The sequence below is a fragment of the Colobus angolensis genome, unplaced genomic scaffold (genome assembly GCF_000951035.1).
Source record: "Colobus angolensis palliatus isolate OR3802 unplaced genomic scaffold, Cang.pa_1.0 Scaffold17, whole genome shotgun sequence".
Classification (NCBI taxonomy): Eukaryota; Metazoa; Chordata; class Mammalia; order Primates; family Cercopithecidae; genus Colobus; species Colobus angolensis.
The window spans coordinates 6,471,960-6,487,313 of NW_012114821.1; the positions used below are offsets into that span (position 1 = coordinate 6,471,960).

General features: G+C 46.2%; 1 protein-coding gene across 1 annotated transcript in view; it reads left to right on the forward strand.

The window, feature by feature from the left end:
* Positions 1 to 15,354, forward strand: part of COL22A1 (collagen, type XXII, alpha 1) — a 299,536-nt gene that overhangs the window by 57,431 nt on the left and 226,751 nt on the right. Inside the window, exons 6-8 of the mRNA XM_011938231.1 lie at positions 5,307 to 5,582; positions 14,110 to 14,190; positions 15,175 to 15,297. Of these exons, the coding sequence (XP_011793621.1) occupies positions 5,307 to 5,582; positions 14,110 to 14,190; positions 15,175 to 15,297 (480 nt within the window). The remainder of the gene's footprint in view (positions 1 to 5,306; positions 5,583 to 14,109; positions 14,191 to 15,174; positions 15,298 to 15,354) is intronic.

Consider the following 15,354-nt stretch of genomic DNA (forward strand, 5'->3'; position numbering starts at 1 on the left):
CAGGCCTTCCAATGGGGGTGAAGGAGACTGAGTTGTACCAGGCCTTCCAATGGGGGTGAAGGAGACTGAGTTGTACCAGGCCTTCCAATGGGGGTAAAGGAGACTGAGTTCCTGTCCTCTGAGACTCTTGACCTAGCCAAGGAGATGGGCGCCAGCTCTGCTGTCCTGTGACACCTGCTGTATTGGCAGCATGAGTGACCTGGCTTTGTGATGCAGTGGAGGGCACTGGCTCAGGGTCACATAGACCTGGGTTCAGGTCTTGTGTCTACTCTTTTATTGGTATGGGTCCTGGGATGGGTTACTTTATCTTTCTGAGTCTTGGTTTTCATAGCTGTAAAATGGAAAACAGAGTACCTACCATGAATGGTTGGTGGGAGAATCAGATGGAATAATGGTCTATAAAGCATCTAGAACAGTGCCTGAGACATAATACAATCTCATCATGAGAAGTTCCCTTCAGTGTTCTTCTGAGTGAAGCTCTGGGTCCTGTCTTTACTCACCTCTGGTGTGTTTCAACTTTCAGTTCCCACAAAGGTAGGACAGCTCTCCATCAGCACATGGTCCGGTGAGGAAAGACAAATCTGAAATTCAAAGCCATCAACACCATCTGTTGGTCTGAGATAAAAGCAACACTACTGTTTGTTCTCCACCAAATCCAAATCCCCTTGTTCTCAAGTTCATAGATGAACCGTTTCTTTCTCCAGTCCTAGGAAAATAAATCGGGTGAAGATATTACTCACTTTCAGCTGGGAGATACTGACTAAACTTTCACTAGGGGCTAAAATAAAATAAAAGCATCCTCAAGCAATTGGACTCCAGCAATCACACTCATGGCCTGCCATCAGAGAGGGCAAGATACTCTTAAACAGTGAGCTCGCCTTCCCAGGTTGAGGCTGGGCCCTGACTTCAGATGTATTTGCTTATCAATGTGTACATGCTCTTAGTAGGAGCTGGGGATTGTTCGGAGGACTTTACAAATACTAATTCATTTAGTCTTCATAATAATTCTATGAATATTTTCTACTGTTTGCATCACAGATATGAGGAAACTGAGCCAAATATGAGGAAACAGAGAGGCTAAGAAATTTGCTTACCTTTTGACAGGTAATAAAAGCAGAAGTTGAGAATTGAACCCAGTCATTCAGGTTCCCACATCTGTGCTTTTAACCACATGCTTAGCTGGCTTCTCTTCCAAGCCTGTCCTGATCAATTAGTCCTGTTGAATGATTTTTCCATAACATCCCTGGTCATACTGAGATGCAGAAACATTTTCAAACTTAACTGCTGAGAGGCTGGATTTTGTAAGTGTGGGAGGCTGAATGGAGGAGTTGAGATTCATCTCCAGAGGCCACTTTTCTGGAGAAGTCCATTGCATTCCCATCCAACATCATCTCCAATTGCACAGGTCTTGCTTCTCCATTTTCTCAGGGTCTGGTGCAGTGGTACTGGGCCCCTGCCATGACATTCTTGTGGGTGAGCCTGCACCGCCCCCTCAGTCTGGGATCTTTTCCTTCATGGCGTTTGCAGAGCTGTCTGTGCCCTGTCTGCCATGTGTGCATCCTCTCCTCCTCCTGTCAAAATGAGTAATGGGGTGAAATACCACAGAGCCATGCAGAGATGAAGTCTGTCTTGAGATCTGAGATTCCTGTGTGAAGAGGCACCCAGAAATTTACCCTTGTTAAGCCATCCTTGATTGCCAATGATGCGCACTTCCATGCCCTGGGGAAATACTGGCTAGACACAGGAAAACTGGATAAAGACCTGTAAAGAAGATGATCTGTGAGCAGAGTGGTGTTCGGTGCATGCCCATGCACTCTGTCAATCACTGTAGATCTACAGATAGAGAAGTTCATCTATAGATATAGATGCTCATGCTTTCATTTGCCATTTTACCTTTAAAAGCTGACATGTTCCCCATTTGTCATTTGGGTAAACTGAGGGGCATTCACTCATTCCAGATATGATAAAGGGACAGCAAGGAGGCCAGTACAGTTGGAGCAGAGTTGTGTGTGTGTGTGTGTGTGTGTGTGTGTGTGTGTTGGGGTTAGTTAGATATGAGGTTCTAGAGGTGAAAGGAGACTGGATTTCAACAAGTCTTATAGGCCAGTATAGGGACTTTTTGTTTGAGAAGAGACTCTGTGGAGTTGCACAGGCCCAGAAATAGGAGGACAAATTAGGAGAACATGGTATGATCCAGGCAAATGTGAATACCAGCAGTAATAGTGAGATTAGGAGAAACAATCAGGTTATAGATTAATTTTGAAAATAGAACCAGTAGGATTTGCTGATGGAGCTGACATATAAAGGGCCTTCCCCAGGGCCACCCAGCTAATATTGGTAGACACAAGACGTCTGACTACTGGGTGCCCTCCCTTGCTCTATACCATGCTAGAGACAGAAACACTGGGAAAGCCATGTCCCCAGGAAGCTCTGAAGGTTCAGGGACACAGTGCTCGAACATGTGAAATGGAAGAGCATGTTTAATCATGGAAGTATTAGCTTTATGTGTATTAGAAGTATTAGATCATTAGACAAGGTTTCATAGTTTTCTATTTTATGCCCTACTCCTAGCATAAAATAGGTGATGCAATTAAAATAAATCCTAGTCTTCCTTGGTTGTACTGAAACCATGTGGAGCACAGAAAGAGACCAGAAGACCCAGGTTGTGTTGAATACGTAGCTGATGCCCCATACTACGTGAGCACCTTCCTTCAACTACAGAGACTCTTATTCATTTGTTCATTTCTTCATGCATTCAGTACCTTTTTATTGAGTGCCACTGTGTACCATGTGTTCTAGCCACTGGGGTTACACAGATGAAGAGAGAAAGTGCTTGTTTAAAAGGATGGGCAGGAAAGACAAAAAGGTGAACAAAAGACATGCATAAGATAATTTCATATACAGATGCTGTGCTATGAAAAAAGTCAATAAATGGTTGGGCACAGTGGCTCATGCCTGTAATCCTAGCACTGTGGGAGGCCAAGGCAGGCAAATCACCTGAGGCCAGGAGTTCGAGACCAGCCTGGCCAACATGGTGAAACCCCATCTCTACTAAAAATACAAAAATTAGCTGGGCATAGTGGTGCACACCTGTAGTCCCAGCTACTTGGGAGGCTGAAGCAGGAGAATTGCTTGAACCTGGGAGATTGAGTTTGCAGTGAGCTGAGATCGCCCCACTGCACTCCAACCTGGATAACAGAATGAGACTCCATCTCAAAAAAAGAAAAGAAAGGAAAAAGAAGAAAAAAGAAAAAAAGTCCATAACTCACATCTTGGGATGTGAGAACAGATGGCCAGGTTAAAATCCAAGAGTACGTGTTTATCAGGGAAGGTTTCACTGCTGTGATACCTGTGAATTTACTTGCTTAATTCATTATTGCAAATATTTAGAACAGTGCCTGGCAAATAATAAAGACTATACAAATGTTATATATATATTATCATTCTCATAATAATCCTCATGACAATTCATTTAATTAAATCCTTGTGGATCAATTTATATAATCCTCTTCACAAATAGGCACTACTATTGGTCCCATTTTACAAATGAGGAAGCTGTAGAGAGGTTAAATAACTTACCTAAAGTCACACAGCTAAAAAGTGATTCATTGGTTTAGATGTAGGCTGGCAAGAGACAGCCCCCACTGGGCCCACATTTTTGACAAGTGCTATAGCCAAATGACTGGGGTTAAGGGAGCTGATGCAGTTAAGGGATAAGGGTTAAGAAAACCAACAAGAAATGCCAAGACATCCCAGGATCAGCCACAGGAGGAAGCTACCACCGGGCCTGGATGGGCAGGGGAACAGGGAGGAGATGGTGAGTTCTAGAGTCACAGAAGAGGATATACTTCCAAAGAACTGGGGCACATGGAGAAACAAAGCCACTCAGGAGCCACAGGGAAGCCAGGAGGGGTGGGAGGAATACATGCCCCACCTCTCTCTCTTCCCGCTCATTGGTCTCCATTCCAATGGACTTCCCATGGGCCAAGCTCAAGTAGAAGCCAAAGAGCCGAGGAGCCAAGATGAAGAAGTCCTAAAAGGTCAGATCCTGGGAGCAGGGAGCCACAGGGAAGGGGCAAAACATGAATATTAGAGCAGATGAAGACTAACCTTGCAGAGACGGAACAAGGAAATACTCATTCTTTCATTCACTCAGTGGATACTCATGTTCTGTGCCTTCTATTCTGTTCATACTTTTGTGCACTGATTGTGTATCTCTTGCCCACTGTTGTGTTCCTGACACCCGGCGTGTTGCCTGCTGGGCGCACAGGATGTTTAGTGAATATTCTGGAGGGATGACAAAATGAGTACATGGAGGAGAACATACTCACTTATTCGTTATTAAAAAGCAATCAGACACAATCAGGCGTGGTGGCTGATGCCAGTAATCCCAGCACTTTAGGAGGCCAAGGCGGGCAAATCATTTGAGGTCAGGAGTTTGAGACCAGCCTGGCCAAAATGGTGAAACCCTCTCTCTACTAAAACCACAAAAATTAGCTGAGCGTGGTGGTGCATACCTGTAATCTCAGCTACTCAGGAGGTTGAAGCAGGAGAATTGCTTGAATCTGGGAGGCAGAGGTTGCAGTGAGCTGAGATCACACCACTGCACTCCAGCCTGGGCAACAGAGTAAGACTCCATCTCAAAAAAACAAAACAAAACAAAAACCAACATAAAAAAAAAAACCCAATCAGAAGTAAAACAGCAAAACCTTCTCCAGAATTTGTCCATTGCAAAATGCCTGTGCATTTTGCAAAGGCTACCCCAGTGACCCAGACAGATCAGACTCCTGCCATCAAGAAACATTATTTTACAGGAGCTCCAGCTTTATCTTCAAATGAGAGACAGTGTAGTTTAACAGATCAGGCCAGAAGATGTGTTTGGTTTAACCAGCCCAGGATTTTAAGACACTGAAACTAGTTAGGATTTCTGGCTGGTCTTACAACTCAAGCCCCTCTGTGCACCAATTGTCTTGGAGTCTCACCAAAGCTCTCTTACCCACATAGCCCTTCCTGACAGTTGAGGCTGTGACCCCTGCATTAAAGTATGAGTGCAATTATTCCATTTAATACCAGGTTTAGAATAGCCTGCAAGGTAGACATCATTAACACCATTGTGTAAGGAGGAACTCGAGGCTCAGAGGTGTGAAGGAATTGGTCCAGGGTCAGATGGCAGGTGACCAGCTGGTAAGTCACAGCCAGGATCTGACTCAGGATTGCCAGGTCTGACTCTGAACTCCCTTTTCCCATTCTCTTCTTTTCCCTTGGCCCCAAGAAGCTCAAGGAGTCTCTGGTCCTTTCCTCCCCAGGTCTCCATCCGGCTGGATGGTGAAAACAAGGCAGTCGAGTACAACGCTGTGGGTGCCATGAAAGATGCTGTCAGGGTGGTCTTCCGAGGTTCCCGGGTCAATGACCTCTTTGACCGGGACTGGCACAAGATCGCCCTGAGCATCCAGGCCCAGAACGTCTCCCTGTACATCGACTGTGCACTGGTGCAGACACTACCCATCGAGGAGCGGGAGAACATTGACATCCAGGGCAAGACTGTGATTGGCAAGCGCCTCTACGACAGTGTGCCCATCGACGTGAGTACCAGGGGGCATTCCGCAGCTCAGGTTCCAGGCCACTGGGGAGAAGCCTTGGGAACTAAGTGCCCTCAGTGTTCTCCACACCTACATGAACTGTGTAACAAATCATCACCTTGGACCGTCTTAGAAGGAAAGACTCTGACTCAGAAAGCTGCCATATTGGAACCCCAATTCACCATCACCCATGTATTAATTCATTCAGTTATTCAGCCATTCCATCAATCACCCATGTATTAATTCATTCAGTTATTCAGCCGTTCCATCAATCATTCATCACATATACATTGAGCACCTACAATGTGCCAGGCACTGTGCTCAGCACTGGGGACGCCAGTATCCACAAAAGAGAGCAAGACTGACATGGCTCTGGCTGCATCAATAATTTTAGAGACAGGTAGCTCCTAGGTCTGCAAAGGTCACACACACACATACATATATGTGCATATGTATATGAATATATATATGCAGGTAGGTGGCTAGATATATAATGGTTTCTGAATAATTTAAATACAGATTTTTTCTTTCTTCCTTGATTGTCAAAAAAATTGGAAAATATGTGGAAAATAAACAACAACCATCCTCATTGCACGAACTAGGGATAACAACTGGTAATAACTGAACATTTATCCTTCCATCCTGAATCAATGTTCTTTCCTTCTTTTATTTTTTCTCTTCCCTCCTTACTTCATTTCTCTTCTGTTTTTTCATTCCTTTAATTTTTGTTTCTTCCCCCAAGAAATATCCACATCTGTAGCCACAGAGATGCATACACCAGAAGTATGTACGTAATACAATACACACAGACACCTTGCACAGTGATCTACATGTTCCGTCTTCAAGCTGAAGTCAACCTTAGCTCCCATGCCCAAGAGCATCCCCCACTGCCTGCGAAATAACAGGAAACATGATGTGGGGAAAGCTCTTTCCGAAACCATTTTATGTGTCCACGTATACATAAGCATAAGCAAATATAGTACCTCTAGGCATAGGTTAGATTCTTGGAAGTTTATGTTAATAATGGACTACATCTGGCTTTTTTTTTGTTTTCTTTACTCAAAATCATGTGTCTAAGCTTTTATTTTTTTTTTTAGCTAATGCATAATACTTTGTTATATATTCATTCATAAATCATTCATTTTCCTGTTAGTGGTGTTTAGATAGTTTCTAATGTATCACTATCGTAATTAGCAAGCCCTTGGACTTTGAAAAGGGGGGTACCTCTCCATGCACTTGACTTATGAGGAAAATGTAGCAACACCTGCCCTGTAAGCTTGAGATATAGATGAATTGAGAGCATTTCTTGGAGGTATGTACCCTCAAGTTTAATGACTGGGCTCTGGGGTACACAAGTTTGAACTTTCCCATGTATTTCAAATTGCTCTAGAAAGTGACTTTCATATGTGTGTATGTATGTTGTGTGTGTATAACATATAAACATTAAACATTATGTATATAAATGTATACATACATTATAGATATAAATTATATTAATGTTTCTTTAATCTATATCTATATAATTATATATAATATACCATTATATATAACTATATGTAATATATAAATATATATAAACATTATATATAGATCTATATATAGATCTATATATATTATATCTGTATAAGGGTACATCATATACAAATGATATGTGTATCGTGTTTCGTTGTTGTTTTGCCAGTCTGCTGGGCATACAGGGTTATATTATGGTTTTCTTTTTTCTTTTTGTTGTTTTTTTTTTTGAGATGGAGTCTCGCTCTGTCCCTCAGGCTGGAATGCAGTGGCGCGATCTCGGCTCACTGCAACCTTTGCCTCCCAGGTTCAAGCGATTCTCCTCCCTCAGCCCCCTGAGTAGCTGGGATTACAAGGCGCACGCCACCATGCCCAGCTAATTTTTGTATTTTTAGTAGAGACAGGGTTTCACCATGTTGGTCAGGCTGGTCTCGAACTCTGGACCTTGTGATCCACCCGCCTCAGCCCCACAAAGTGCTGGGATTACAGGCATGAGCCACCGTACCCGGCCTTACGTTGTGGTTTTCATCTGCATTTACCTGATTACCGTTGAGACTGGAAATCCTTCCCTATGTTTTCTGATGGTTCCCACGTCCCCCTTTGGTGATGCTAGGCCATCTCCTCTGCCTGTTTTACTACTATGCTAGTTTTCTTTACTGAATGATTTCTAGATAATCTTTTCCTATTTTGTATACTCATTGCTTATTTGTTATACATGTTGCAAAATTGTTTCCTGGTATGTCAAACATAAACCATAAGAAAAAATGAGTAAGTTGGGATACATAAAATTTTAGGAAGTGGCAGTCCAGCAAAAGGCATCGTAAACAAGTTTATAGACTTTGTTATAACTTGCTTTGTTAACAGAACGATCAGTCATCAACAACCCTGTGCATACCAATTTTTAAAAATTAAGCTGAGAGTGAGCTGGTCAGAGGTAGTGGGGAGAGGAGAGATTGGGGCTTGCAGATGTGGGAAGGACAGACACACGCAAACTGCAGCTCACATGCCAGCCACTGCCAGCCAGCTGCAACACCATCGCCCATGTCACACATTGTTCATGTTTTCCAGGCTTTGTTTATCTGTTAGTTTGTTTAATCTCTGAAATGGGAATCACACCCTGTTTGTTTTTATGTGCAGTTGCTGAGGGATGAAATAATAGATGTGGAACCAAATTAAGCAAAAAATAGTAAAATCAAAGTAAAGCTATAAAAATCATTATTCAGTCTGCCACTAATTCTAGCTACTTGTGCAGAGACTCTGTGCCAGGCATTGCACTCAAGTGCCCCTTTACCCCATTTCTGACCAAAATCTTTACAACTTTAGAAAGTAGATAGAGTGGATATCCTCATTTCACAGATGGAGACTCTCCTGGAGATTTTGAGTACTCTTCTGAGATCACAGAGCCAACAAATGGCAGTTAGGGTTTCCACTCACACAGCCTGTCTTCCAGGTCCATTTGCAAACTTCTCCCTGCCTAAGATAACAGACATCAAAGGGCTGGACAAGATGGAGCTATGGGGTATTCATGACACAATAAGGATCACTATTATCTCCCTCAGAGTGTGCATCACAGTCACAAACACAACCCTTCTTAATCCTAAATTCAGGCCAGGTGGGTGGATGCTCCTCACATTTTATAGGTGGGGAGATTCCACCTCAAAAGTATCAGGTGACTTGCTTAAGTTCCCTGCTTTGGGCAGCCAGGCTAGGACTCTGGCTCTGTGAACTCCATGGTTCTACTGTCAGTCCTGAATAACAGTCCCTGAAACAGATACCCTCTGAGCTGTAAGGAACCCAGAGAGCATCTTATCCAGCCCCTCATTTCCTCAACAGACAAGGATACGGAGGCTCAGAGGGAATAACGAACATGTCCAAAGATACAGAGCAAGATGAGATCCTTCTAACTCCAGTTCCAAACATCCAACAGTGAGATTTCCACTACATTTCTATTTGAGGTAGTGGGAGACTATATTTGAGTTAAAAGTCTCCTAAAAACAAGAGCCAACTTTAGCACATAGCCCCACATCCCTAAAACTGCCTGTCCTAGCCTTTGAGTTAAACAAAATTGTTTTGGAGTCCAAGCTCCCCTATAGCCTCTCTGATGCTGTTTCCTCAGCTGTCACATGAGAAAAATGAGCACTCCCTCCACAGGGTTGTTGTGTGATTAAATGCTGTATCATATATGAAGTGCTTATAAAACTTCCTGGAGTACTGCCAGCTTTCAATAAATGCTAGTCATCGTGAACATCATCACCACCATCTTCATCACATTATCATGGTGGTGGTGTCAGGTTTTGAAAACAGGAAGAGGATTAGCTTCCTGGTACTCTCCAAGGTACCCATTTGTATTATGTGGTCTACCCCAAAGCAGGGGATTGGAAATCAGACCTGAGTTTCCTTCTGGACACATCCCCACCACATACAACAACCTAGTATAGCAGAAGTGGTTAGTTCCCCACCTACATTCCCCTGAGTCCTCATCATTTCAGTGCATAACAGCTCTGCTGCCAACTGCCTGCACCTGTCTTGCCTGAGGGCTTTCCTTCTCTGCCAGAGACAGTGCTATCCATTATCAAGCAAGCATCAACACCCCTGGGAGCAGCCCTCCGCCAAGGACTGGTGGCAGTTGGAGTATCAATACCCCAGCTCCCTCACCCCTTGGCACCCTAACTCTGAGTCACATATTCTTGATGGGCTCCAGAGTTCCCCAACACATGTAAACTGCAGATGCTCACAGTGGTAACTCCCTGGATAACAGCCCTTTACTGGCTAACTTCCTTTCCCTAACTCACTTTCCAGCTCTGCTACCAGTGCTCCCAAATTAAATAAAGATGCTACTTCTTGAATAGACGTTTCTAGGTCTACTAAACTAGACTAAAACACTCAGGCCAGTGTCCTCAGCTCTCTGCACCTTCACTTTTTCATCTATAGACAGGAGACAGTGGACTCACATCTGTCAGAGCTACTGTGAGAACTGAGTGAGATCACTAGTATGTAAACACAGCACATAAAACAGTGCTTGGCACATGGGGAGTTCTCTGCTGGGTTAGAGGCAATAGAGAATAATGAAGAGTGTCCATGGAGGTATTACACCCATTGACTGTTGTTCCATGCTGCATTTTTATATTAAAACCAAGTATCAGGAAAATATACATGAGAATCAATGTATCTCTATCTCTTAGTAAATCTTCCAGAATTGTCATCTGTGGTACTTGTAGCCACATGGTTTGGGGTATCCTACACATCCTGCGCTGAAGCTTCATCTGGGGCTGACACTGTGCTCTCATGAGCTCTGTTTCCCGTGGTCCCCACCACAGCTCTGTGAGTCCATCTCACAGAAAGGAAAACTGAGGTTCAGTTTTCCTGACTTGACCAGCTGATATGAGAAAAGTAGAGCGAGACTCAGACTGGGTCGTGCTGAATGCAGCCTTCCAGCTGTCTCTGCTCCCTAGAAGGTTTCCACACTGCAGCCAGCAAAGGGTCTCTAAGCTGCTGATGGGTAGGACATGGAAGAAAGCTGGGATCCAGGGAGCCAAGCAGACCCATGCAGCAGTTCAACCCCTAATTGCCGAGGGCAGAAACCTGATCAGGACTTCCAGACAGGAGTGGGGGAGCACAGTGATGTCAGGAGGTAAAATCCCAGGGTGTGGAGCAGGGAGGAAAGGGAGAGAAGGATTGAGTGGCTGGGGCGATGCTGGGATTTCAGGCAATCGGAAAGGGGCCCCTCTTGGCTCAGAGGACCTCTCACCCCACCTGGACAGAATGCCTCTGTCCCAGATCCCAAGCCAGTATGCTCTGTCCCTGGCCTACCTCCTGCCTCCTCTTTCTCCTTCCCTGTCTTTGCAGCCTTGCCAGGCAAGCCCAGCTGCTGCGAGTATGTTTGATAATGAAGAAAGCAGGGCTGTCTTTGAAAGTAGGCTTTGTTCAGAACCACAGTTTTTCATTCTGTCATTTTCTCCTGTTTCTGGGCTGGTGTCTCTACAGGAAATAAAGCAGACGGATGAATGGTATTGTTATTGTTTCTGCTGAACAAAGTCAGCGGGGTGAGTGGCTACACTTCGAGGGGCACTTCAGTGTACAGAGGGACTCCTGAGGCAAACATGGGCCTGAGAAGGGACCGGGGAGGGGCAAGTCCAGGGCACTTCACATCAGTGTTCAATGCAATAAGGGTTCCCCCCTCCACTGACTGAGCTCAAGCTCCATTTGATAAATGCCCATCCATTCATCCACTCGTCCACCCAGCCATCGATTCTATGGCACTTTTATGAGTCAGGGACTGCTCTAGCGAAGGACAGGAGACAGGAGACCCTTGCCCTCATGGTCTATGTTCTATTAGGGATGTTTAAAAAAGTGAGCTAAGAAACAGACACCATCATCCATTGTGGGAAGTGCTGTTAGGACCACATTCAGAATGTGCTAGAGTGACAGGGAGGACCTGGGTGTGGACAGGTGGCTGAGGAACCAGTGCAGGAGGGGTGGCAGGAGGAAACTAGTGTAGCTGAAGGAAAGGGAGCAATGAGCATGGCAGACTAGGGGTGAGCTTGAACCGTGTCCTGCAGGGCCTGGGGAGAGCGAGAGATTGTCCACAGCTCTGATACATTAGCAAGAGTTCAGCTTCATGCTTGAGGAGGCAGCACTGCCTGGGATTTTTTTCCTTGCTCTCAGAAGTCCTGGAGCCTGGAAGGAAGATAGATATACAGATGTCTAATTATCCTGCGCTCTGCTGTGTCTGATGTTAGCTGTCTGTGCAATGTATTAGTCTGTTCTTACGCTGCTAATAAAGACATACCCAAGACTGGGTAATTTATAAAGGCAAGAGGTTTAATTGACTCAGTTCCACATGGCTGGGGAGGCTTCACAATCATGGTGGAAGGTGAATGAGGAGCAAAGTCACATCTTACATGGCAGCAGGCAAGAGAGCATGTGCAAGGGAGTTCCCATTTATAAAACCATCAGCTCTCATGACACTTATTCACTACCGTGAGAACAGTATGGGGGAAACTGCTCCCAAGATTCAGTTATCTCCACCTGGTCCCACCCTTGACACATGTGGATTATTACAATTCCAGGTGAGATTTGGGTGGGGACACAGCCAAACCATGTCATGCAAGATGCACATATGGCAGAGAAGAGGGTCTGATGGATTCTTGGCTATAGAGGGAGGTGTATCAGTTACACCTGTGGCTGTGTAACAAGTTATCCCATTCCCCCAGCAAAAGCAGATTAAAACAACACACATGTACTGTCTTATAGATTCTGTGGATCAGGAATCTGAGAGTGGCTTAGCTGAGTGGTTCACTCACGGTCTTTCACTGTGCTGCCCTCAAGCTGCTGTCATCTCAAAGCTCAAATAAGGCTGAAAAGCCACCTCCAAGCTCACTAGGGGCTGTTGGAAGCTTCTTATGAGCTGTTGAATGGAGGACCTCAGTTCCTTGCTAGTTAATGTTTGCAGCCACCCTAATTCCTTTCCACCTGTGCCTGTCCACTGAGTAGCTCACAACATGCTAGCTTCTGTGCCCCATGGTGAGTGATGAGAGGGAGAGGGACAGACAGGAAGAGAAGAACACACTCAAGATATCAGCCAATCTTCTTATGACCTGATCTCGAAAGTGACATGCCATCACTTCACACCAGGGGAGGGGATTTAAGTTCCCAATCTGTGGACGTATTTGAAAAAACAGCCGCAAAAGGGGATGCCTGGGTATGGATCTGGGTGGTGACTGGGAGATTTCTCATTGCTCAAGGGCTTTCCTAGAATGGGCACCATGTGCCAAGGTGTGAATGTGCAGGTGTGGTTTGTCGTGCGGTTAGATGCTACAGAGTTCAAGTGCAGAGTGAAGAGAGGGACACCTGGGGAGCCAGGCAGAGCCAGGCCCTGGGAGGTGAGGTGTCCTAGAAAGGACCTGGGCTTTGTCTGTAGACTCTGTGTGTGTGAATGTGTTCAAGCATGTGGATGTTTTAGCACCACAGTCCCTTTAAATTTTAGGTTTCTTTATGTGTTATGTCTTTAAGTTTAAGGGGCTGTCATATTAAAGGTAGTGATAGAAGTAAGTTTTTATTTTGAGAGTTCACCAAAACAACTGTGGAAATGACTGGAGAGGTTGAAAATAGGGATACGTGGAACTTGGAGGCCTTTGCAATGGCATCATTAAGGGTCTTGTTCAATGCAGTGCTGGTGACATGGAGAGAGGATGATGGTGTGCCCCTGTGTGCAGAGCGGAGAGCAGAGGCCATAGCACCTTCAGCGTAGAAAGAAACACTGGACTTTAACATGTGTCCTGAAGCCCCTTGCAAGGGCGGGGGCGGGGGCGGGGGGCTTTCCCTTGTCGAAGGAAGGGGTTGTATTAGTTTGTTCTCACACTGCTAATAGAAAGAAACACTGGACTTTAACATGTGTCCTGAAGCCCCTTGCAAGGGCGGGGGCGGGGGGGGGGCGCTTTCCCTTGTCGAAGGAAGGGGTTGTATTAGTTTGTTCTCACACTGCTAATAAAGACATACCCACGACTGGGTAATTTATAAAGGAAAGAGATTTAATTGACTCAAGTTTCCATAGGGCTGGGGAAGCCTCACAATCATGGCAGAAGAGCAAGGGACATCTTACTTGGTGACAGTCATGAGAGAATGAGAGCCAAGCAAAAGGGGGAACCCCTTATTAAACCATCAGATCTCGCGACACTTATTCACTACCATGAGAACAGTATGGGGGAAACCCTCTCCATGATTCAATTATCTCCCACCGGGTCCCTCCCAAGACACATGGGAATTATGGGAGCTACAATTCAACATGAGATTTGGGTGGGGACACAGCCAAGCCAGATCAGGGGTGTGAGCAGATGATGCTTAGCTCCTTGTGAAAATCCAGGGTGGAGCCCAGGGTAAGAGTGGCCCAGTGGTGGGCTCAGAAAGACCACGAAAAGGAAGTGGAACCAGTTACCAGGGCAGAGCCTGTCTGTAACCATGGAGGTTTCTGGGTTCCAAAGTCCCTAAAACTTATCCTCTCTCCTTATTTCCTTTCTAGTTTGACCTACAGCGGATTGTGATCTATTGTGACTCGAGACATGCAGAACTGGAGACTTGCTGTGACATCCCCTCGGGTCCGGTGAGCAGACTCTCACACAGAGGATGGGAGGAAATGGGTGTGTGGTCTCCAGAGGGAAGGGGAGTCCCGAGCTTGGGGATGGGTGGTCGGGGGTCAGGGACACATCCACCATCAGAATATGGCCTGAGAGGGAGCTTATGGTGTGGGTTGGGGGAGCCAAGCCATGCCGGTTCCTCTGGGGCTACTATCGCTTGTGCCTTAGTCAGTGTAACCCCAGTGCTGCTAGCTGAGTCAGGAAGCCTTGCTCCAGGGGATGTGGGAGGCAGGGGCTGGGAGGTGTTTCTAGGCGGGGGATGACTGTCCGGGCCACCAGCGCCTAGAGGCCGCAGTGCCCTGGGCTGGTCCGCAAGATGGGGAAGTCAGGACATGGATGGCCCAAGAGACCAGGGTTTGCCCCTTCAACCCCTCTGTGCGGGCTCTGCTTTATTCTCGGACCTCAGTCCCTGCCCCGTTTTCAGCCTCTCCCTTTCCAACCCTCTTTGCCAAGTCCTGGTCACAAGGCTTGCTTGAAAGACTGGAATAATAATGGAGGCTACTTCCCGGGCTGCAGGGTGAGATCCATGCAATGCCTGGTTAACCTCATCCCCAGGACCCAGGTCCAACTCAGCCAGCGCACCCGGCTCAGGGCTCCTGTGGTGTGCAGGTACACAGCAGGTGCTGGGAATGTGGAGCCAGATGGACCTGGTTGTGGAGTCAGAGGGTGAGGGAAGAAGAGGATGGGATGAAGAAGGAAAGGGAGGAGGTGAGAATAAGGACAGCAAGAAATGTTGAGCACGTATGAGGTGCGAGACCGTGAACCAGCCAGTGAAATGGCTGAGCCTGGGCTGGCCGGGCCTTCTGCCCCAAGGTCTCGGGAGAGACAGCCTTAGCGTTTTCTCAACCTTTGCCTGCCTGGTTCCGAGGAAGCACCCGACACTGTACTTCTGCCAGGGAGTGCCTGCTGAGTGAAGAGCTAGGTTCTGACCTCCTGGGCTTTCCTTCCAGTGCCAGGTGACTGTGGTGACAGAGCCTCCACCTCCACCCCCACCCCAGCGGCCTCCCACCCCAGGCAGTGAACAGATTGGGTTTTTGAAGACCATCAACTGCTCCTGCCCAGCTGGAGAGAAGGTATTGTCTGCAGTCCACCCTCAGCCCCAGCAGAACCCTGGGTGGTGCAGTGGGAGT